Source organism: Ammospiza caudacuta, chromosome 12 (assembly GCF_027887145.1).
Source record: "Ammospiza caudacuta isolate bAmmCau1 chromosome 12, bAmmCau1.pri, whole genome shotgun sequence".
Lineage (NCBI taxonomy): Eukaryota > Metazoa > Chordata > Aves > Passeriformes > Passerellidae > Ammospiza > Ammospiza caudacuta.
The window spans coordinates 8341363-8363225 of NC_080604.1; the positions used below are offsets into that span (position 1 = coordinate 8341363).

At 61.0% G+C, this 21863-nt stretch overlaps 2 protein-coding genes across 2 annotated transcripts; both read right to left on the bottom strand.

Moving 5' to 3' along the window:
- Positions 1–3816: 3816 nt before the first annotated feature.
- SEMA3G (semaphorin 3G) lies at positions 3817–14482 on the bottom strand. The gene is made up of 16 exons (XM_058813237.1): positions 14401–14482; positions 11015–11175; positions 9931–9993; positions 8311–8430; positions 7637–7727; positions 7440–7556; positions 7057–7199; positions 6864–6978; positions 6682–6751; positions 6362–6506; positions 5875–6106; positions 5670–5761; positions 5363–5404; positions 4968–5193; positions 4540–4679; positions 3817–4450 (listed from the first exon to the last, which is right to left on the bottom strand). The coding sequence occupies exons 1-16, from the start codon at positions 14480–14482 to the stop codon at positions 3986–3988; spliced, it is 2304 nt and encodes a 767-aa protein (XP_058669220.1). The 3' UTR covers positions 3817–3985.
- A 1433-nt stretch (positions 14483–15915) lies between these two features.
- On the bottom strand, positions 15916–21678 carry ACY1 (aminoacylase 1). The gene is made up of 15 exons (XM_058812853.1): positions 21649–21678; positions 20281–20425; positions 19616–19680; positions 18964–19068; positions 18762–18856; positions 18501–18577; positions 18165–18254; positions 17906–17962; positions 17729–17802; positions 17577–17626; positions 17255–17399; positions 17105–17173; positions 16935–17014; positions 16606–16666; positions 15916–16488 (listed from the first exon to the last, which is right to left on the bottom strand). The coding sequence occupies exons 2-15, from the start codon at positions 20387–20389 to the stop codon at positions 16324–16326; spliced, it is 1242 nt and encodes a 413-aa protein (XP_058668836.1). The 5' UTR covers positions 20390–20425; positions 21649–21678; the 3' UTR covers positions 15916–16323.
- Positions 21679–21863: the final 185 nt, after the last annotated feature.

Genomic DNA, 21863 nt, shown 5'->3' on the forward strand with positions numbered 1-21863 from the left:
CCTGGGAAACTGCTCTGAGGGAAAGCCCGGGAATGGCCTGGGGAACTGCTCTGAAGGAGAGCCAGGGAATGGCCTGAGAATGACCCGGGAATGGCCCGGGATTGGTCCGGCAGGGCCTGGGGATTGTCCCGGAATGGCCTGGGAAACTGCTCTGAGGCAGAGCCTGGGAATGGCCCGGTGTTCCCTGAAAATCTGCTCTGAGCAGGAGGAGGCCCCGGAGCTTTTGCTTCTACCCATCCGTACTGTAACGTTAGGTTTTAGTGAATATTAAAATGGATTTACATGTGTGGTGTTAAAGCAATTTTGTTGTAAAGATACAGTTTGTATTTCTGCTGCTAATTGAGCTTGGTGAAATAGCTGATGTGAGTGTGCCTGTGTTACACTCCCTGCTGGCATGGGATAACATCCCATGGACACAGGATGAGGACACCTGTACAGTGCATCCATCAGCACTCACTGTCTGAAGGCACTGTGGGCCAAAACTGCAGGTGGTGATAAAATGGATTAAACCCACAGCCAAGGAATACACGTGCTCTAGAAGGGTGGAACCAAGGAGGAGCCGTGCTAAACAGTCCTGGAATATGTAAAATAGTTTGGGGAAACGTTTAGTATGCATAATTGTTTATGAATATGTAACTGGCTAATGCCATAGAAATGGTACATGAAGGGTGTTTCCAAATAGCAGGAGTGCTCTTGGCTGAGACACACCTGGCCATAATAATCTTTACTTTATGGGCTTTATCTCCTATTGTCCTTTATTAACTGTTTAAAGTTTTACAGGACAGTAAATGTGTTTTTCACAGCACAGTGAATCTGTTTTACATTCTTTCTAGTGCAGGGTGTGCAGGAAGGATGGATGTCTGGAGCTTATTGCCCCTAAAGCAGTAGGGTTTGTCACATCTCTCTGTGTTTCTGATGACTGATTTCCAGCCTCTCTTCTCTCCCTTTCCTCACTGTGTGCTGCTACTTCCCTTTATTGTCTGGGGCGTTCAGCTATTGGCACATGCTCATCAGCTTTATGCCTGCAATTCTCCAGACATTTTAATACTCAACTCTTGTTCAGTTCTGCCCAGTGCCTCAGGGACCCTCTGCTCCCTGTGACACCCCACAGCACTGCTGGGGACAGGCCTCCCCCAGAACAGCAACCTGCAGGGCTGCAGGATGGAGCCCGTGCCCCGTGCTCATAACGGGGGCTCTGAAAATTTACATGTTGGGCAGAAAGAAATAGCAATAATAATAATGTGGGTGCATCTGCCTGCTGGGGCTGTGGTGTTGTTTTGTTTGTCTGTGGGGTTTTTTGGGGATGGTGATGATGATGATGGGGCTCACTCAGGCTCAGCAGCCTGAGTTGCCCTGTTGGTGAGGGGCTGCACTGCCCAGCCTCTGGTGATGATGATGATGGGGCTCAGACTCAGCAGCCCGGGCTGCCCTGTTGATGAGGGCTGCACTGCCCAGCCTCTCCTCCCAAGCAGCTGTCAAAGGATGAGAGGGACACAGTCTTCAGCTGCACCAGGGGAGGTGTTGGACATGAGGGAGAATTTATTCACAGCACAGGTGATCAGACCTTGGAACAGGCTGCTCAGGGAGGTGTGGGGTCACTGTCCCTGGGGGTGTTCAAGGCAAGGCTGGCTGTGGCACTCTGCCATGGTCTGGTGACACAGCAGTGTCGGGTCACAGGTTGGACTCAGGGATCTGTTCCAGCCCAGTGGGTGCTGTGATTGTGTGCTGAAGGTGTGAGCCCTGGCCTGGCCAGCAGCCCCACCGTGGCTGCCTGGGAGGCCGGCAGGCTGCCAGCACTTCCTTGGGAAGCGGGATAAAAATAGGAGTGGCTTTGTTCTGGGGCCGTTCCCACGCCCGCCCGGCCTCAAGGATCCCCTCACCCCACCCTGCCCCGGGACAGTGCCCGGCCCAGGTGGGACTGCTCCCCCTGCAGAAACCGAGGTGCCCGGGGTGCTTGTTCTGCCTGGGGTGCTGCCTCCTCCCAGCCCCAGGTGCATTGTACTGCATGTGTGTTGTATTGCACACGGATTCTTACACATGTGTGGGTGTGCACATGGCTGCTCAGCCCCTCCCTGGCAGTTCCTAGGGTCACAGGTTGCCTCAGGTGGCTGGTGATCACCAGAGACAAGGCTGCAGAATGCTGCCCTGAAAAAATCTCTCCTGCTCCAGCCTTAGTGGTAAATCCACCCAGGAGCACCAGGCTGAGCCACCCCGGAGATTTAGTGGGAGCAGGGACAATGTACCCCCAAAAGGGGGGACTATTTAGGGGACTGTTTGCTCCTGGTGTCTGCTCCTGCTCAATATGAAGCATTGCTGGCCCTTGTGCCACCTCCAGCCTGTCACAGCTCACCTCAGGCCAGGTCCCAAAGGCAGCAGAGCCCTCAGAGCCCCTCCTGCTGCCTCCCCCAGCGTGGGCAGCCCAGCCCTGCTCCGTGGGGCACAGGGGTGCACAGGTCAGTGCAGGCACTGCAGAGCTCTGTAATCCAGGCCCTGGGGAATCACACTCCTGTCTCATTCCAGGCTTTTCACCTCGGTCCCTCCCTGTCTCTGCATGCTGGCTGCTGTTCACCTGTGCCCCCCAGGCCTGCAATTATCCAGATCCAGGTGCTTGGCTCCATAAATCATCACCACCCGCACTGCTCCCGTCCCTGCAGAAATGTCCCAGCCTGCCAGCCCCATCACAGCTCTCCCATCCCAGGAGGTTGCAGGACAGGTGGGACAGGGAGGAGAAGAGGGCAGGACCCCCAGTCCGTCTCTGGGATGGGGCAGTGCTCCCAGGGAGCCGCTGCTGCAGCACAAACACCCACGGGGAGGAGAGATGATATCACGACCTGGCTTTGTGTGAGCTATTTAGGGCCTTTTAATTATTATTACTATTATTATTATTATTATTTTTCTTTCCCGTTCCTGCAGCTCTGAACAATGCTGGTCCCGGCGGGGCGGCGGTTCACACCATTGTGTGGGGCTGCCCTGCCTCAGGAAGGGGCCGATCTTTATCACCCCGGGCTCAGTGAGTGAGCTCATGCCTGCTGAGGAAAGCAAGGAACACCTTGCTGGCAGACTGGAGGTGCCCTCCATGCTCCTACCCCCAACTCCTGCGTTTGGGGGAGGCCCTGGGTGCTGCTTTAGCTCTGCCAGGCAGCAGGAGCCCACCCAAACCAGCCCTGCCAGGCCACCCACCAGCAGAAACCACCCCCGGTGTGCTGCAGCCCCCCAAACTCCGCTGGGGCTGCCCTCTGCCTGTTCCTGCTTCCACCTGGGCACAGTGACAGTGGTGACATTATTGATTCTCCCAGTGTTTACCCAGGAACAGGTCTAACCTGCCTACAGCCGTTTGCTTTTCTCCCCAGCCCTGTCCAGCCTTAAAACTGTGAGATGTGTAGTGGGGAGCTGCACCCAGGAACAGCTGGCACTGCTGAGCATATCCCAGTGCCGAGGGAAGGTAGGCAGGAGCCCTGTCCCCCAGGACACACCCTGGGTGGCACAGCACAGCTCTGGCTCCCCAGGCACAGCAGGTGACAGAGCTCCTCCTGCACAGAGGCTTTTTGGGATGATGCTGGCTTTCCCCCATACAGATGAGCAGGCATCATCTTCCCCAGGCTCTGTGCTGGTGTGGGAAGAGCCTGGAGCCATCAGCCGCTCCCCACGGCGCCACACATGGCCCCAATATTCACAGAGGGACCCAGGCAGCACCTGGGTGACAGCATGGCCTGGGTGGCACCGTGCCACTGTGCCCCAGCCCACCCAGGCATCACGGCCCCCACCTGCTGCATCACCTGCAAGAGCAAGGGGGGCCAACGTGTCCTAGCTCACTGCCTGTTTGTGAGGTGACTCTGCAGCCCCTGAGGGTGACAGGGACCTGCCCATCCAGGGGGACCAGGCAGGCAGCACTGCAAGCCACCCAGCAGCAGGTGAAGAGGCCCCAGCAGCAGCACAGGGAGCTGGTCCCTGGCCACGGCTGCCCCACGTCCGTCCCCTGCCCTCCCTAAGTGGCCGGTGCGTGCCGGGGCACGCGGTTCCTCTCACTGTGGGCTTTGCCTGTCCGTCCCTTCTTGGCCACGTCCACGCCAGCCAGGACCAGCTTGGCCTGGGCCAGCTTGCTCTTGCGGTGCTGGGGGCGGCTGCTGCACCAGAGGCGGGCACAGTACTCCTCCACGCGCCGCGGGTTCGGGGAGCTCACCAGGTGCATGATGTCCTTGAACCAGCTCTTGGGAGCCTGTGGCACCAGCCGGGGCTCGGGGCACAGCAAGGCTGGGAGCTCGTCCCCCGGGCCCCGGGGGAAGGAGTGAGCCAGCTGCTGGCTGGGGATGACCCGCAGGGTGGTCTTGGCCACGGTCTGGGTGAAGCCGTGCTCCAGCGTTTTGCAGTAGTAGGTGCCGGCGTCATGCCGGTGCAGCCTGCGGAACAGCAGCCCCTGCTCCGTCTGCACGATCCGCTCGTCCGTCTTCACCTGCAGGCCACCAGGGGTTGGGAAGGTCCGGGAGTGCCCCCACGTCCCTCCCGTGTCCCCCCAACGGGAGCAGGGCAGGGGAGCCTCACCTCGTCCCGCTGCTCGTCAGGCGGCCTCTGCACAAACCACTGCACGCTGGCCTGCGGGGAGCGGGGCACGCACTCCAGGAAGGTGCTGTTGTCCTCTGCCCCGTAGAGCACCTTCTCCTCAATGCTCTCAAAATCGTCCACTAGGGCAAACACAGGCACGGGCTGGCAGGGAGGGCACAGCCAGGCTTCCACCTGACCCCACCAGGTGCCACCCCCCCTTGGCCACCTGCCCAGGTGCCATCTCCTTCTCTCCCAGCAGCCAGCCCCAGCTCCAGCAGCACCCACCTTCTCTCGGGTCATGCCCTGGTCTCTGAGATGGGCAGATGAGGGTGCACACATGGCACCTTCTGTGTGCTAGGGCTGTGCATGTCAGGCCATCCTGGGGCACTGTGAGGAGCCCTCCAGCCCTGGGGCCCCCAGTGTCTCACCGGTCAGGTTCTGGTCCAGGCACTGGTGGGCAGGGTTGGCGTGGCGCCCGTCCTGGCGGCGCTGGCGGCGCTTGCCCGAGGGCTGGTAGTGGGTGCAGGCAGTGCCATCCCAGGCACAGTAGGGATCCCTGGCCAGGCAGCACTCGGCACAGGCAGTGCCGTAGGACTCGCACTGGTGCAGCCGCACCTGGGCCATGCCCAGGCTGGAGCCCACGTAGAGCGTTTGCTAGGGGAACAGCACCAAGGTGGTGAGGTTGGCAACACCCATGGGCTCAGTGCCTGGGGGCCCAGCCAGGACACCCCAGGGCACACATGACATGGCTTTAGGAGGCTGTGACCACAGCTGGACACCTGCCTGGTCCCCAGCCCCGTGGCTGAGCCGTGTCTGTACTCACACGTTTGACAGAGATCTCCATCTGGGTGATGGGCACAGGCACCTGTAGGGGAGGGGAGTGGACATCAGGCTGGCATAATCCCCACCACAGACAGCCTGGCTCATTCAGAGCCACCAGGGCTTGGCAGAGCATCAGGAATGTTTTGGGGAGGGTGAAAATACCCCCAGCCAGCCTCTGCCCTCACGACCCTGAGACCTTCCAGTGGCCAACAATGCAGTTACAGCCCTGACCCTCCATCCCTACATGTGTCCCCAACCTAAGCCCACCCCACTGCCCCCTCCCTTGCAAGTGGGGCAGTAAATGTCACCTTAAAAACCTGCAGCTCCTCCAGGATGACTTCTTCAGTCATGGCTGAGTTTGTCTTCTGCATGACCACCACCTTGAGCACTGAGCCAGCATCTGGGGGCCCAGGAGGATGGAGGTGTGAGCACCCTGCATCTCACAGCCCAGGGGGTGCCCACTGGGACCCCCAGCTCTGCAGCTCCTTCCTGCACTCTGCCCCTGCTGCTTACCTGTGCCGAGGAAGAGGATGTCGTGCTGCCCATCCTCGGCCTCCACCCTGTCCACCACGAGCCGGCGCAGCCGCTGGGGCAGGTCAGTCTTCACCAGGAGGGGCCGGCGGTGCCGGGGCAGCACGGGCTGGAACATGAGGGGGTGGGCACGGGCAAAGTGCAGCACCTCGTCAGGGAAGTCCTTGGTGGTGCCGTACTGCCGCCGGGGCTGGTTGGTGGTCTTGCTGGGACACTGCAGGGACAGAGGGGACCAGCTCAGCCCAGACACCCAGCACCCATCACTCCTTCCCCCTCCATCGTCCCTCAGAGATGTCTTGGGCCCCTCTCTGCCTTCCAGTTTGGCATCCATCTCTTCCAGCCCTGTGCCAGAGCTTGGCAAAGCACCAGCTGACCTCTCCAGCAGGTGAGAAATGGGCATGGCTCCACCACCAGCCCAGAAGAGCAGCTGGAGGAGGGGAGGGACCTGGATCTCCAGGGAGTCACTCACCACGCCCGGCCGTGGGTAGGGCACCCTGCCCTCGTAGGCAGCCCACTGGTGATGGGGGCTCTCGCGGTGGGCAAAGGGCCCGTTGAACACCTCCCTGATGTCAGCCATGCGGTACACACAGACAGCAGAGCCCCGGAAAACGTGGCTGCAAGGGGATGGAGAGGGGGTTGAGCAGAGCCATGCTTGGCACTGCTGGCAGCAGGGGCACTGACATCCCCAAAACACATGGGGAGCAGCCAGCAACCCTTAGTGACAGTGACAGGGCAGGTCATGGGCAGCTGCAGCTGGATGTCCCCAGAGGCTGGAGCTGGAGCACCCACCTGACAGTGCTGAAAAGGGCATAGATCTCTGGGTTCTTCCTATCCTTCGTTCTCAGCAAGAAGACATCCTCTGGAAATGAAAGCATGGGCTTTTTCCTGAAATCCCACCAAGTGACTAGCCCCAGTGAGATACAGCTCCATCTGTACAGAGCTGTATCTCACTTACCCAGCTCACTCCTTACCCAGCTCATCAAAGTAGGTGTCAATGCCATCAGGGCCAGGGACTGAGCACACCAGCCGGGCCTTGTTGAAGGTGCTCCACTTGTTTACCAGCACCCTCTGGCCACCAGCATCGTTCTGCAGGGACAGGGAGTATCAGGGCCACTGCTGTGACTGGTGCATCCCTGTCCCCCACGGTCCCCACCAGCAGCCTACCACGCAGACACGCCCCACACGGCTGACAATGGCGTGCTCCCTGCTGTCTGCCTCCACCACCTTCTCCGTGAAGAAGAAATAGGCTTTGTCATTGTCCCGGTCATCGTTGTCTGGGATCAAGTGGGCTGCCACAAACTTGGGATCTGCAAGCAAGAGCCGGTCATGTCAGGTTGGGAGAGAGGGCACAGCCACCACCTCCAGAGCCCCAGTCCATGCTGGGGCTGGGTGCCAGCCAGCAGCACACCCAGACCTTGCTGTCCTGGTGCCTGTCCCTGCTCTTAGCTGGCATGGAGGATGCTGCAGCATGGCCACAAGGTTGGTGGTCCCTGTCTGGGGGCGATGGAAGGGCAGAGGGCGATGGAGGGGCAGAGGGCAGCTGTTACCATGCAGCAGGCGCTGATCCACCTCCGTGCGCAGGGCGGAGCGCGTCCCCATGCTGCGGAACACGCCGGGATCGCGCCCCAGGAAATCTGCCGTGAGGCCGGCGTACAGCTCCCCTCCTGCAAACACACCCAGCTGCTGCCACGGGGACCGGCCCTGGGACACCCCCGAGGTCCCACATCCCCAGGAGGACACCCACCGATGACGGTGCTGGCGAAGGCGCGGCTGGGCTCGTGTGGGCACCGGCCCCGGCCGCTCTCCATGCTGGCAGCGTCCAGGCTGAAGGTGTGCTGGGGAGGGAGCAGGCAGATGAGCCCTGGGCTATGCTGGGGCCACCTCTGCTCCCTGCCCCACCTGCACCTCACTCAGGGCACCCAAAGGACCATCTGGAAGCAGCATCCACGCTTTTTGAGGCAAGACTGATCCCATGAGGGTGCATGGCAGCTGAAGGGGACCCACCAGCCCTGTTGCTTGCTCGCCTGCCTGGTCAGGGTGATCATGGTACAGACAGGGCCAGGCTGTGGGGAGGGCTCTGAGGGGTGTGCCATTCCACCCCAGTCAACTTGATTTATGAGCAGTGAGCTGGAGAGGAGAAAATGCCACCCCTACCTCAGCCCCTAGCAGGACACCAGCCCCTGGGGACAGGTCTATAAAGGGGATCCCAGGCCAGACAGGTGGGAAAGCTGGACAGGGAGTAGCAGAAGGACAAAGGGACAACAGGGAGCTGGTTCCTGACACTCCCCCCACCACCAGTACTCAGGTTAGAGCAAACAGCACATCCAGCATCCCCCTGCAGTCCCAAGGCCCCTCAGGAGAGAGGCAGGCAGTAGGGACCCACATTCCAGGGCTGTCCTGCTGGGGATGCTGCCCTACCTCGCCACGGTGCCCCACGTAGATGAAGGTGCACATGGGGTGGAAGGCACCTGTCCCGCAGGCCAGCAGGTGTGTCCGGTTGTAGGGATGCAGCACACGGACATAGTTGGCACAGTCAGTCTGGGGGCACAGCAGGGACAGGAAGGGTCACTGGGTATTGGTGCTGTGCCCACCCCAGCTCCCTGGCTCAGCCTGGGGCCCTGCCACAGTGGGTGAGCCCCAGCCCTGGCTCCCAGGGCTCCACCCAGGCTCCCTGCCTCCAGCCTGGTGCCAGGGATCTGGGGTGGCAGCTTGTGCCCACTGACAGGGCTGGCATGGACTTCATCTGGGTGGGCCCCAGCCCACTGCAAAACTACAGGGCTTTTTACTGCTCCTCCTGCTGCCCAGAGCATCCCAGGGAACCACACAGGATCCAGCTGCCATCTCCTGCCCACAGGCACCTGTGCACTCACCCTGTGGCACAGTGCACGCTGGCCAGGGCACCAACATCATCTGCCCTGCAAGCTGCACACCCTGCCCCGAACCCCTGGCGCCCAGGACGTGACCAGATGCAGGGACATCCTTCTCCGTCACGTTCCTGCTTACGCCAGGGATGAAACAAAAGGAGGAAACAGTGGAGACAGAGACCCACAGGCATCCTGGGCTGCCTCCAGAACAGCCCTGCTCGCTGCCGTCTGGAATTGTCCCCTTCTCTGAGGGACGGCACCAATGACATTCCCAGGCTGGAGACCTGCCACCTCTGACTTTGTGCATTTTCTCCTGGCAGTTCCCATTGGAAAGGGCTCCCATCCTTCTCCACCATTAGCTTGGCAGCTCCCCCGGCCAGCACCAGCCCTGCCTGCTCTCCATTGTCCCCTCCACAGCGGGATGCAGGCCCCTCCTCTGCTGGGAACACCGCTGCCCAGCCGCCCCGGGGGCTCCCAGCCTCCTGCTGTTTATTTTCCCTTTGCAAAGAGCCTCTAAAATAGCAAGGGAAAAAAAATATACGTTCAAGAAAAATAAAAAGTTGAGCCTGGCCTGGCTTGGATCTGTCGGTGAGAGCTGGTAAAATAAACACAGAGAGCAGAACAGGGACTCCTGGGAGTAATTTGTCTGGGCCAGGGGAGCCTTGGGGACTTTCTCCCCGCCACAGTCCTGCTTCATATTGGGCAGGAGGATGCAAAAACGGGTAAGGTTTAGGGAACAAGGTCACCAAACCTGAGCCAGTTACAGATTTCCCACCATCGGGGACATCCAGGATGGGGCAGGCAGTGTTGCTGGGGTCTGGAGCACAGCATGGGGGTTTGGGTCCCTCCAAGCTGCAGTCCCAGAGCCCAGCTATTCCTGCCTGCTCGTGCTGCCACATTGGGACATGCTGGCCACCACTCTGTGGCCACAGGGCTGAGCAGAGCAACTAAGACAGGTTTCCAGAGCCTGGAGCAAGCCTATTGCATGGCCAGGACTGGCCATGGACTCCCAGCCTGTTTCCCTCTTGCACAAGGATTAACTGGCCCCTGAGCCCCAGGGCCATCCCTGGCAGGTGACATGGCACAGCCCCAACATGGGAGGAGCCATCTGTCACAAAGGGAACCCATCTGGCACCCCCAGCTCACAGCAGAGCACACATGGGGAGAGACTCACCCCTGGGTCCTTCCCCTTCTGAAGACACTCCTCCGTCTGCCCAGGGCGGGGTGGCCAATAGATCTGGAACACAAAGGGTCTGCTGGAGCAGGGAGAGGGGACAACAGGCACCCAGCCATGCAAATCCACATCCCCAGGCTGCCAATGGCAACGGGACAGAGAGAGGGACCACAGCTCCCTGGAGCCCACCCAGCCCAGGACTCCCACCCCACAACCCCAAGCAGGACCCTTCCTCCTGGGCAGATGCAGCCTGGCAGTCACAGCCCACAGCTGGGCTGGATTTGGGTGGTCATGCTGGGAATGGCTGGAGCTGCCCTGGAAGGGGGTGGGCTTGTGGGTGGCCTGGGGAAAGGGTGCCCAGGGGACAGCAGGAGTGATGGAGTCCCTGTCCCCCACAGCCTTTGGCAGCTCTCAGACCGAGGGCAGCTTGGGTACACAAGCCCTTGACCCCACTGCAGTGACCCAGCTCGCTGAGGGGCACTTCATTTCCTCCTCCTCTCTCTTCAGCTAGAAACAGCCCAGAGCTGTGTTTGAAAAACAAAAAGTCAAAGTGGAGAGGGTGAAAGAGGAGGGGAGCCAGCACCCAGCATCATCATTCTGGTCCATCATCTCTCCCACCAAGGAACCAGGAGAGATTTGGGGGCATTGCCAGAGGACCTCTAGCACAATTTCTTGCAGTGAGGGATCCTTTTAGCTCCTTGTCTCTGCAGGCTTTCAGGTGAATATTTGCCCTGTGAAAGGGATGCCCAGATGGGGATGAGCATCACTCCATCTCCCAGTGGCAGTTTCTTAGAAGAGTGGAGTCCAAAACAATGCTCAGTGCCCAGGAATCACTGGTGAGCTGCACCACCAGTCTCCTAGGCTGATGATCATGACTAACTGCCAGCTAATTTCCCTCCAGCCACCTCAGCCAGCCTGCCCTTGCCAGGCACTACAAGTTTACAGAATAATTTTGAGGCACTTGAAATGAGGCCATGCCCAGGGCAGGCCTTGCTGCAGAGTAACTTTGCCCGGCTCAGTTGGACACCGACAGGCCTACAGGGGGCCAGGGTGGGGACAGACACCCCAGGAGCACCCAGCTCACCTCCTTGGCACCTGCAGTGGCCCCGTCCAGGAGCAGGGAGTAGAGCACATCCTTGCCCCCGAGGAAGAGCCGGTCGCGGTACTCATCCAGGTAGAGGCAGCGCAGGCCCAGGGAGCCACGGTGGCCAAAGAACAGCACGGAGCGGTTGGAGGCTAAAAGCTCTGCCAGGAAGAGATGAAAGCATCATCAGCAGGAGCCATCCCAGCCCCAAGGGTTCGTCTGAGCTGCTGAGTGTCATGGAGCTGTGCTGGAGTCAGCAGAGCTGCTCACAGCCACCCCAGCATCTGCCTCATGGACAGCCCAGCCTCAGCCTGCCAGGAGTGCTGCTCTCCCCGCCAGCCAAGGACAAAGCTGCAGAGCCAGCAATCAGCAGCAGGGTCCTAGGAAAGGCTGCCATCCCCAGCAAGGTTTGGCTGAACCAGCCCAGACTCCCACTGTGGATGTGCCACAGCAAGCTGGGCTGGGCAGTGCCACCAGCTCCAGGCTGGGATAGAGGCGAGACCGGACACAGGGTGGGTGCAAGGCAGGTCCTGACCCTGCTGGGTGCCAGCCAAGGACACAATAGCAGGCACCCAGCCAGTGCCATGGGGAAACTGCCACACAAAGCCCGCTGCTGCCACTGCCACCAGAACTCACTGACAGGAAGGTTTCCTCCATGGCACAGACCAGGCACTTGGGAAGAGGCACCAGCATGGGGATATCCCAGGGATGGACATCACATCCCAGACAACAGGGTCTGACAGCCAAAGCCCCCAGAGCAAGTCCAAGCCTGAAACTCGTGCAATGCCTCACAGTGATGATGACATGGGGGCAGTAGCTCAGCTGGTTTCAGTAGGAAATTACTTTCAGGGTCATCGAGCTGGCACAGTGGTGCCCACAGAGCTCCCACAGCTGCCAGAGGGAGAGGGCCAGAGGGAACGGCTCAGCTTCACAGGACTCTGAGAACCCATCCCGACCCCAGGCCAGGCCACTGTGCCTGCCAGACAGAGAAGGAGAGGACAAAGCACCATTGATGAGCACAGCTCTGTCCCCAAACACCCTCCAGCCCAGAAGAGTGCCAGCCACTGCAGCTGACCCCAGAGAAAAACCCAGCCCCAGCATCTCCCACACACGTCCCCAGAAGAGGGCGATGGTGCTGGGACAAACCCAGTCACCACAGGTCAGGACACTGGGCTACCAAGTCCTGCTCTTGCTGGGGGGACATTTGTCGCTTCCAGGAAGGAGGTGGCCAGTGACATAATTCCCATTCTGGTGGAAATGCCTCTTCTAGGCCCTGCAAGGGAGACAAGGCCCATCCCCAGGAGGGGACAGCAGACACCTTCACCCCACCACACATCCTATCCCTGCTCAGGGGCAGTCCCAGTGCCCCAGGGGCATGGGGGATACAGCCCCAGCGCTCCATCCCCATTGGAAACACCTCTGTGCCTGCAAGCAGGGCTGGCTCCAGGCAGTGCTGGTCCTTCCACCCAGTCTGGCACCCTCCTCCCTGTGTCCTACAGCACCAGGTCCTCCCACATGGCCGGGTCCAGCCCAGGAAAATGCTGTCGTCTCCTTCTATTCTTGCCCAGCAATAATATTTTCCCAGCTCAAAACAACACTGGCAAAGTCGGCAGGCTCCTTTCATTGTTTCAGGCAAGGCTTCCCCTTCTCCCCCAGACCTGGAGAATTCCTCCTGCGCCTCGGGTTACAGTGGCTCAGGGCTCCTTCCCCTGCAATCCCCAGGGACCAGCCCTTTGCCATGACCATCCATCCCTGGGACACCCTCACCCCAGGGTGGGGGTCCCAGGGGAGGGACAGCAAAGAGCACAGGACAATACTGCTGGTCCTCACAACAGCAAAATGTTCTTTCCCCTCTCACATGAGCCACTGCTGGAAGCTGAAACAAAAGGGAAAGAGTGGCTGGAAGTGTGAGGGAGGGCTGGCTACACGGCCACCCCAGCACCCACAGCACAGTGCCTGTCCCTGTCACCCCACAGAGTCACCTCACAGCCAGAACCAGCAGCCACGCAGAGCCCAGGACGAGGAGCTCTGCACAAACAGCCTCAGCTCACCACGGTTTTCATTTCAGGGACTCTAATGTCTTTAATTGAAATTTTCTTTTTCTTTTTTCTTCCCCCGGGGAGAAGGCGGTGGCAGAATTTGTTTCATGGGAAATTTCAGTTGCTGTTTCCAATTTGGAAAACGAATGGAATAACCAGCTTAAGGGGAAAAAAAAAGAAAAAAAAAAAAAGCAGCTTCCAAAGGTGGCTGGCTTCCCATGGGAGGCTGAGGAGCTTCCACCCCGCCCCGGGCAGCTCCTCGCACCTGGGAAATGGACTTTGTGCTGGACAGGATCAGACACTGAGCCAGACACCGAGCCCCGCGATTCACCCCTGCTGAGACCCCAGATCCCCTCACCCTGTGCCAAGGCCAGCCTGAGGACACCAGGTCGCATCCCGGGGCAGAGCCATGAGCCACGCCAGGCTCGCAGGATGAGGGATGGGGGGCACTGCGTGCCTCAGTTTCCCGTTCCACAGACAGGCAGACCCTGGGGTCACCTGCTGTGTCCCAGGACAGAACAAGGGGTGCAAAAACCCGGGAACCCCCAGCCCAGGCAGCAGAGGAGCGATTTCCCCTGGCCCTGCAGCTCCCGAGGCTCGGGAAGTGCTGGGCTGCCCAGGTCTGTCCCCCTCCTGGGAAGGAAGGGGGAAGATATACATTATGTAATTTATTTTATGTTGCATTTTTTACAGCAGGTTCATTGCTTTGAGGCCGGGAGGAGACTGGGGCGCCCCAGGCTCTGTCAGGTTTGGCTGGAGCAGCCCATGGATTAGGCTGGCAGAGCGGGGGATGCGGCGAGCCAGAGCAGGATCACAGGGAGAGCTTTAATTAAACCCGAGCGCTGCCCCCGCACCCCCGAGGGGCCCCGGCACCCGCACCCCAGCGCGACGGGGCTCGGGGGTGCACCGGGACCCCCAAACAACCAGGGGCAGGATGCTGAGCACCCGCCCGGCACAGGAGCCAAAGCGTGCGGGGCCAGGACACCGCCGTGCCTCAGTTTCCCCGCACGCCGCGTGGGAGCCGAGCCCCCATGGCAGCGGCGGGGCTGGCGCGGAGCCCGGCGGCACCGGCACATCCCTGTCCCCTGTCCCCGCCACCCCGCTCCTCTCTTCCTCCTCCTCCTCCTCCTCGGGGGTCCCCTACGTCCCGGTGGGGAGCGGAGGGTGCAGAGCAGCCACCCACGAAACCCCAGCACAATTTGCCCACAAACCGCACCAAAACCCCGCATTTGGGAGCAGTTCCCGCAGCTGAGGCTGCAGCTGAGGCTCCCCAACCCTGTCCCCTGAGGTCACCCTCGCTGGCCACCCCCCTCCCGTCCCGCAGCAGGTGCCCCCGGCCCGGCTCACCGCGGTAGGACAGGCGCAGCCGGGGCAGGCTGAGCCCCGCCGCCCAGAGCCAGCACAGCGACAGCGCCACGGCCGCCCGCATCCCGCCGCCGCGCCCTCGGCCCGCCGTGGCACCGAGCCTTTATGGGGCCGCCATCCGACCGCCCCCGGCCCGCCCCGGCCCGCCCCGGCCCGGCCCCGCCAAACCCCGGCCCCGGGCGGCGGGGATGCGCGGGGATGCGCGGGGACACGGCCCCATCCCCCGGGGGGACCCGAGAGCTCCGCTCACCTCAAAGTGTCTCTGCCAGCGACGCTTTAGTGCAATACAGCAGCTTCAGACCTCGCTGCAGTCCCCTTCCCCCCAGTGACCCTGGCAGCACCTCGGACTCATCCCCGAGGATGGGGAGCAAGGCAGGGAAGCTCTGGTCCCCCAGCCTCGCACTGCTGGAGGAGCAGGAGAGGCCACACAGACCTGCCCCCAAGGAGGATGCTCGGCGTGCTGTGATCGCCCAGCATCAGCAAGCACACAGCTGTCAGTCCCATCTCAGTGCCAGGCAAGCTGGGGACAGCAGGCCAGATGGGGAGGGGAATGAGCAGGGTGCCATAGGGTGCCACAGGTAGCCCTGGCACCCCGACAGGGCAGGGGAAAGCAAAGGTGCCAACATCCTGGGCAAGGATCCTGGCCAGCAAGGACCCCACGGTACCCACACCATTCCTGTGCCATCCTCCCCCTGGGCTGCTGGGTCACTGGATGTGATGTGACTCAGATGCCAACTTCCCCTGGGAGCCTCATCACACAGCAAGTATGTCCTGCACCCAAAAATGTTGGACTTCCCCCTGCACTGGATGGAGGGAGGGGAAGGAGGAGAAGAGCTGGTGGCTTCTCCCTCAGTGCTTCATCACCACCAGCCTCATCTCTTCTCCCAGCCCAGCACAAGGTACCCTCATTATCCCCAGCCCCCCAAGGGTTCCAGCAGCTTTTTTAATTAAAACAGAGGTCAGGAGGCTGGGGAGCCCTGGCTCAGTCCCACCTTTTGTAATGGAGCAGTTCTGGCAGCCTCCTGAGCCGTGTAAAACCACCTCAATTCACTCTTGGCCCTTGGTTCCCCCAGGAAGCCACACGGCCAGGACAGATCCCACACCCTGGGGCACTGGGAGCCGCACAGGGCTGGGAACGAGCAGGAAGGAGGAGGAGGAGCAGCCAAGGCAGCTCTGGCAGGTGAGCAGAGGTGCCTGCCCAGACCCGCTCGCTGCCTGCCCTGACCAGAGGGTCTGTGCAAGCGGCAGAAGCTCAGGAGGGATGGAAGGAGGGAGGGAGCAGGATGAACCCCAGTGCCCGTCCCCCGAGGCTGATCGGGAGCAGAGGCCCTCAGCCTGCCCGGGCAGGATCCTGCCTGCACTGCTGTCATGCAGGCAATGAGCCCAGGGCAGGAAAACCACCCCAGCAAACTGCACTGCACCAGGAAATCTGCAGTGCCTTAGTGAGACCCCGTGGGTAGCACCAGCATGGACAGACAAACAGACACACTGCCCCGCTTCAGGCTGTGCTTACCACTGAGATTTATTGATAGGGAGAGTGGGCAGCACTGGCCCCAGCTCCCCCAGCAAGGGGGCAGGGAGGCAGGACAAGGCATGGGGAGGCAGAGTGGGGCACTGGCCAGCCCCTCACCACCCAGCCAGTGCAGCCAGAGATGGCACAGGGAGAGGGGGAGGCACTGACAACACCAGGAAAGGCTGGAGGCACCTGGGCACGAGGCTCTGCTGGCACCTGACCACGGGGGACACAACTCTGTGGGTGTCCCCATCAGGCCAGCCCTGAACACAGGGCACGATGCCATCTAGATCCCCAGCACCAGAGCAGGTATTTGCTGTGCCCAGAGCCCCTGCCCCTCTTTTTAAAGCCTGTGTCTCTCTGCTTGGCACTCCCTGTCCCTCGCCAGGCGCTCAGCCCTCCGTGGGCAGCGGGGGCACTGAGGCCAGGGCAGTCAGGAGGCGGGCGTAGATCTCGATGCCCCGCAGGAAGATTTGCTCGTTCAGGAACTCGTTGTGGTCATGGAGCAGCACCGGTGTGCGGTTCATGGGGGAAAAGCCAATAGCAGGGTGTCCTGCCTGGAGATGGGGACACACAGAGTGAGGTCACAGCCACCTTTCACCTGCACACAGCTGCTGCTCGGGGCTGTGGTCTCACCCGGGTGAGGCCCTGTGGCAGGCTGGCAGCACACTCACCGCTCGGATGTAGCGGCTGTCAGTGGCAGCTGGGAAGATCTCCAGCTTGAGCTGCAGCTTCCTGCCAAGACAGACCCTGTGTCAGCATGGACACACAGCCAGCAGAGTCCCCTGTCCTACTCACACCCCGTGGGCAAAGAGACTGTGCCAGGACATCCCTCAGCTCTGCAGGACACTCAATCCCACACCTTTTGGGGGGCAACAGGGAGATGCTTTGGCAAATCCCCATCCCAGCCCCTGACATGACCTCAGAGGACCCCAGGGACCACCTGGCTTCCACCAGAGGATGTCCCTGCCAAGGTCCTGCCCTTCCTAGGGACACTACTTACATGTCCCTGCAGACCCCACTGAAGGCCTTCCACCATGGGTCCGAGTCCTCAGTGGAGGTGATGTGTTGGTCCATGCATTTCTGACAAGAGGCAGAGGGCAGATGAAGGGGCGAGGGGGTGGGATTTGGCAGGGGAGGGACAGGGCAGGCCAGGTAGCTGAGATCCCTCACCTGGTGGAACTCAAAGGTGACACCTTCCCCAGCATCACGGCACCACGTGGCCACCTGCTTCTCGAAGGCCTGGGCAGAGACCAGAGGAGGGGTGAGAGCGGGGTACCCTCATCCCACTCCTCTCCCGGGTGGGGCTGGCATGGTGCCCACCTTCAGGTCCACGGTGGGTGGGATGCGGATGTCAAAGCTGGCAGCCATCTCGGAGGGCACCACGTTGAAGGAGACACCCCCTTCCAGCATGGTCATGTTGAGAGAGGTGACATCCCCCAGGGTCAGGCTTGAGTCGGACTTGAGCCTTGGGGGATGCAAGGGACACTCACTATCTGCCACCTGGGGAGATGTGCTTCCCTACCCTGCTGTCACCCAAAATGGGGAAACTGAGGCACAGGGCAGCAGCACCAGATCATAGCCTGGCTTGGGATCCCAAAGGCCCCCCTCATGGACTGAAATAATCCTGCTGCCCATCTCCTACCTCTGCTTCTCGCTCTCCCTGAAGGCCAGGAAGGAGGTGATGACTTTGTGCTGGGGAGGGAAGGGCAGTGGGTGAGGACCAGCCCCATAGGCAGGGGGACCTGGCAACCCAGGGCAGGCATGGGGGTGCACAGGAGGTACCCCCTCTCTCACCATCTTCTCAGCTGCCGTGTTGCTGATGAAGCGGGACCCATGCCCGGGGCTACCCGCGCACTTCACCTTTATCCCTGCAGGCATGGAGGGAAGGGTTGAGCAGAAAGCCTGGGATAGCATCAGTGCCCCAGCACCCAGGAGAGCCAAGGACAGGGCAGTGGGCACACAGATACTCACACCATGGGCTCCTCTCACCATAGAAGACACTGAAGGTGTCAGATGGGCTGGCCAGGCCTGTGGTGGGCACAGACAGAGGGTGAGTGGGACATGGAGGTACCAAAATACTGCTCTGTCCTAGCAGCATTTTCCTCCAGACTGGCACCTGCCCCAGGGGAAGGATCCCCCAACGGGGTCCCTGGAAGCAAGTGGGGTGCTGGTGCCTGGGGAGTGATGCCAAGAGGACACACATCCCAGTGCCAGCCCCACCAATACTCACCCTCATCCATGGCAAAGCCCACGTTGAGTGCTTTAAACTCAGGGCGCTGCACGAACATTTCCATGCCCTTGTGTCCTCCCACCTCCTCATCTGTGGGGGAGAGCCTGGCATGGAGGGAGGAACTGGGGCATCCCCCAGCCCACCACCTCTAGTCTTCCTTCCATGCCAGCCTGGATGCCACCAGCACAACTGATGTCCTTGGACATGGAAACCTCTCCAGCCTTGAGCTAGGGGAGGTCAGAACCTGGGGAGCCTGGCTGCCATGGGAGACTCTCCAGCACCACCCAGCTGCCAGCCCCCCTGTACCTCCTGAGAGGGGACAGCCTGGGGACTCACCAGGCACAAAGGTGAGGTGGATGGTGCGGGCAAAAGACTTCCCTTCTGTCTTCAGCCTCCGGATGGCCTCAAGGTACCTTGCAAGGGAAAGCAGTGTATGGTCATTGTGGAGGAGAGGGGCTTGTGTGCTCTGAGCCACCTCAGGGCAGAAGTAGCACCTCTGGCCCCAGGGACCCTGAGGATAGTGGCATCCTGTCCTGCATCACTCAGGGACACCACCAGCACCATGCTCACCCAGCAGGTGCTGAGCCCTCCACTCACTGGATGGAGACGCACTTCATGTCCTGGGCACCCCGGGCGTAGATGTTGCCTTGTGAGTCTTTAACTGCCTCGAAGGGGGGGTAGGTCCAGTGCTCCTGCAGGGAAGAGCGTCCACGATGGCAGAGGGGCACAGAAGGCACCAGCTCCCATCCACCCTTCCCTCCTCTCCGTGCCCTTCCCACCCCTCGCTCTGTTCCAGCACCTCGAAGACAGGCACAACGTCAGTGTGGGAGTTGAGGAGGATGGAGCGCAGGCGGGGGTTCGTGCCCTGCCATGTCAGGACCAGCACCACACGGCCCTGGCACACCTGTGGGACAGAGGCAGGATGTCACCAGGGTCCAGGAGGGGGACAGAAAGGTTTGGATTAGCAAGCTGGAGCCGAAAAGCATCAGCTTGGGAAAAGTTTCTGGATGCCACCTGCCACCCCCTTCTCCACTGGGAGAGGAGCAGGCCTGCCTGAACCCCCACAGCCAGACAGAACCTGGCTGCAGGTGCCAAACCTGGCTGAAAATTCAGAGGAGGGAAGACAAACCCAGCATGTTCCCCTGGTGCAAGGGAGTCTCCCAGGACAGCCAGTGCCCAGCAGGAAGGATGGCCCCAGCCAAGGTGACGCTGCCAGGTCCCCTGCTAATCATAGCACAGGCAGCTGCAGAGGTCAGCAGGGAGCAGCCGGAATAGCGGCTCAAGGAAGGGCTCAGGTCAGCAGGGGATTACAGGCAGAGGGATTCACTCCTGTCTAGCTCTGGGTGCAGGCAAAGGAGCATTGTGGTCACTGAGGAGCCAAGCACAGGTGGATAGATGGATGGATGGATGGGTGGGTGGACAGACTGAAGGCTGTTTCTCAGCTTGCTCACCTCCACTTTCTGGCAGGCCAAGCCCAGCTCGGTGCCAACACGTTCCAGAAACTGGACAGCTGCATCTGGGGAAGAGTGGGGAAGCCCACATTTACACTGGGGTCATTCACTGCAAACCCCCAGGGGCCCCAAGACTCTGTGGGGTTCCCAGAGCAAGGAAAGAGGCGACAAAAGAGGACAGGTGCTGCAGGTCCTGGACACAAGAAGTGGCCATGAACAGGGATGGGAGAAGCTCATCACCATCCCTTCGGGGTGACAACTTGGGAAATATGAAAAAAAAAATTGAAAGGGGGTGAGTTCAGGGGGAGTGTTTCTCCAGTGGAGTTTAGGGAGCTCCTCAGTGATAAAATATACTTTAGTAGGAAGACATAAATGTTAACAGAAAGAGATCTACACAGAAGGAAATCATCCATCCCAGGGCAGCATGGAAAGTGGAGCAAGGGACACGGGGCTAGAAGAAGCAAACAGCAGCTCTGAGGGCACTTGAGATGTCCCTGCCCCAACCAAAGGCACCAGCAGAGATAAGGCACAAGGAGTTTGCTCCTTAACACCACGATCAAAACAGCCCCGGTACAGGACTTGGGCACCTGGGTCCAAAGATCAGAGCTGCAAAGATGCATTACCCAGTCCCCACATGGCTCCCCGTCCTGTCCCCCCATCCTCACCGTAGTCAGGTTTAGGGTGGACAGTGTCAATCCTCAGGTACTCCCGGAAAAGCGTAACCGAGGGGTTCTCTGAGGCCCCCGCGCTCTTCCCAGGCTTCCCAGGTGCCATGTCTGGGAGCAGGGCTGCAAAGCTCTGGGGAAAGAGCTGCAAGATGGTTAATCACCCACCAGCCCCTCCAAAGTCCGCCTGCACGCTTGGTCATCACAGAAACCGAAGGGAGATGGGGCAAAGGTCTCCCCCATAGGACTCTGGGACATTGCCACCATGGGAGAAATCCCCCCCACTTGGGTACAGGGCAGGATGGGGTGTGCCCATCATTCATTCTTCCCCCAAAACACATGTTCCTGACTCAAACACAGTGCCAGGACACGCTGTGATGCCCAGGCAAGGGGTGAAATCCAGGGAAGGGCTAGCTGGGAGGAAAGGGGGGCAGCTAGGTGGGGGAGTATGAAGAGGGGTAAAGGGGAAGAATGGTATGTTGGGTGGTAGTTGGGATTATCCAGGGGTTAGAGGTTTGTGGGAATGCTGGGGCATGCAGGCAGGGAAGGCAGCATGCTGGTGTAAGGGGGTGCAGGTGGGGAAAGGGGGCTACTGCCTGGCTAGGGGGTGCAGGAGAGCTGCAAGGAAAGGCTCTGGGGGTGCAGGGAAATGGGGATGGGGAAGGGGGATTGAGTGTTAACAGAGGCCAGATGTACTGGGGGAACACACGAGGGTGACAGGCTACTGTGGGAGCTGTTTGGGGAAAGCTGGGGGAGCAGGAGGATGTGGGGTGCTTAGGGGCACATGGGGGTTCAGCAGGAGGGGTGAACGGGGGGTATGGCAGCAGGGGGTGCACAGAGGCCATGAGGGTGCAGTGGGACTGTGGTCAGGGGGGCAGGGGTACGGTGGCTGGGGGTGCCAAGGGGCACACACAGGGGAGGTACAGGGGTACCATGGCTGGGGGGCAGGCAGGGGGCACAGTGGGGTGCAGGGGCACTGCAGCTGGGATGCAGGAACACCATGGTTAGAGCTGAGGGCAGCGCAGGGGCATGGGCAGGGGCATGGGCAGGGCTGCAGGGGTACTGTGGCCAGGGGGGTACGGGGGGAAGCAGAGGACAGGCAGGACACCGTGGTTAGGGCTGCAGAGCTGCGTTCCTGGGGTGCAGGCATAGAAGTTACAGGAGTGCACGGGCAGAAGGGCAGAGGGGTGCTGGACAGCGTGGTTAGGAGTGCAGGGGGTGCAGAAGAGCGCGGCAAGGGAGTGCAGGACAGGAGAGGAGGGGTGCAAGGGGGGGTGCAGGGTACCTCGGCCCGGGTTTAAGGGGGGCCAAGGCACCGGGGCACCCACCCGCGGGGTGCCCGGCCCCGCTGCCCGGCCCCGGCCCTACCTCCGCGCTGCCGCCGCCGGCGCTGCCCGCCCGGCCCCGCTCCGCCCGCCGCGCTCCGCCCGCTCCGCCCGCTCCGCCCGCCGCGCTCCGCCCGCCGCGCTCCGCCCGCCGCGCTCCGCCCGCCGCGCTCCGCCCGCTCCGCCCCGCCGGCAGCAGCGGGCAGGAGGCGGGCAGGGGCGGGCCGGGAGCGCAGGAGGGGCACGGGGCACCCTCCT

Excerpts from the sequence above, each read along its gene's own strand:
- SEMA3G (XM_058813237.1), bottom strand. The coding sequence starts at position 14,482 with ATGCGGGCGGCCGTGGCGCTGTCGCTGTGCTGGCTCTGGGCGGCGGGG. Across the intron at positions 6,507-6,681 it reads GCCCTTTTCAGCACTGTCAG|CCACGTTTTCCGGGGCTCTG; the intron begins GTGGGTGCTCCA and ends ATCCCCTTGCAG. Across the intron at positions 5,405-5,669 it reads AGGAGCTGCAGGTTTTTAAG|GTGCCTGTGCCCATCACCCA; the intron begins GTGACATTTACT and ends CCTCCCCTACAG.
- ACY1 (XM_058812853.1), bottom strand. The coding sequence starts at position 20,389 with ATGGCACCTGGGAAGCCTGGGAAGAGCGCGGGGGCCTCAGAGAACCCC. Across the intron at positions 17,963-18,164 it reads GGGCTTTGCCATGGATGAGG|GCCTGGCCAGCCCATCTGAC; the intron begins GTGAGTATTGGT and ends TGCCCACCACAG. Across the intron at positions 16,489-16,605 it reads ACAGCCGCTACATCCGAGCG|GCAGGACACCCTGCTATTGG; the intron begins GTGAGTGTGCTG and ends CCCCATCTCCAG.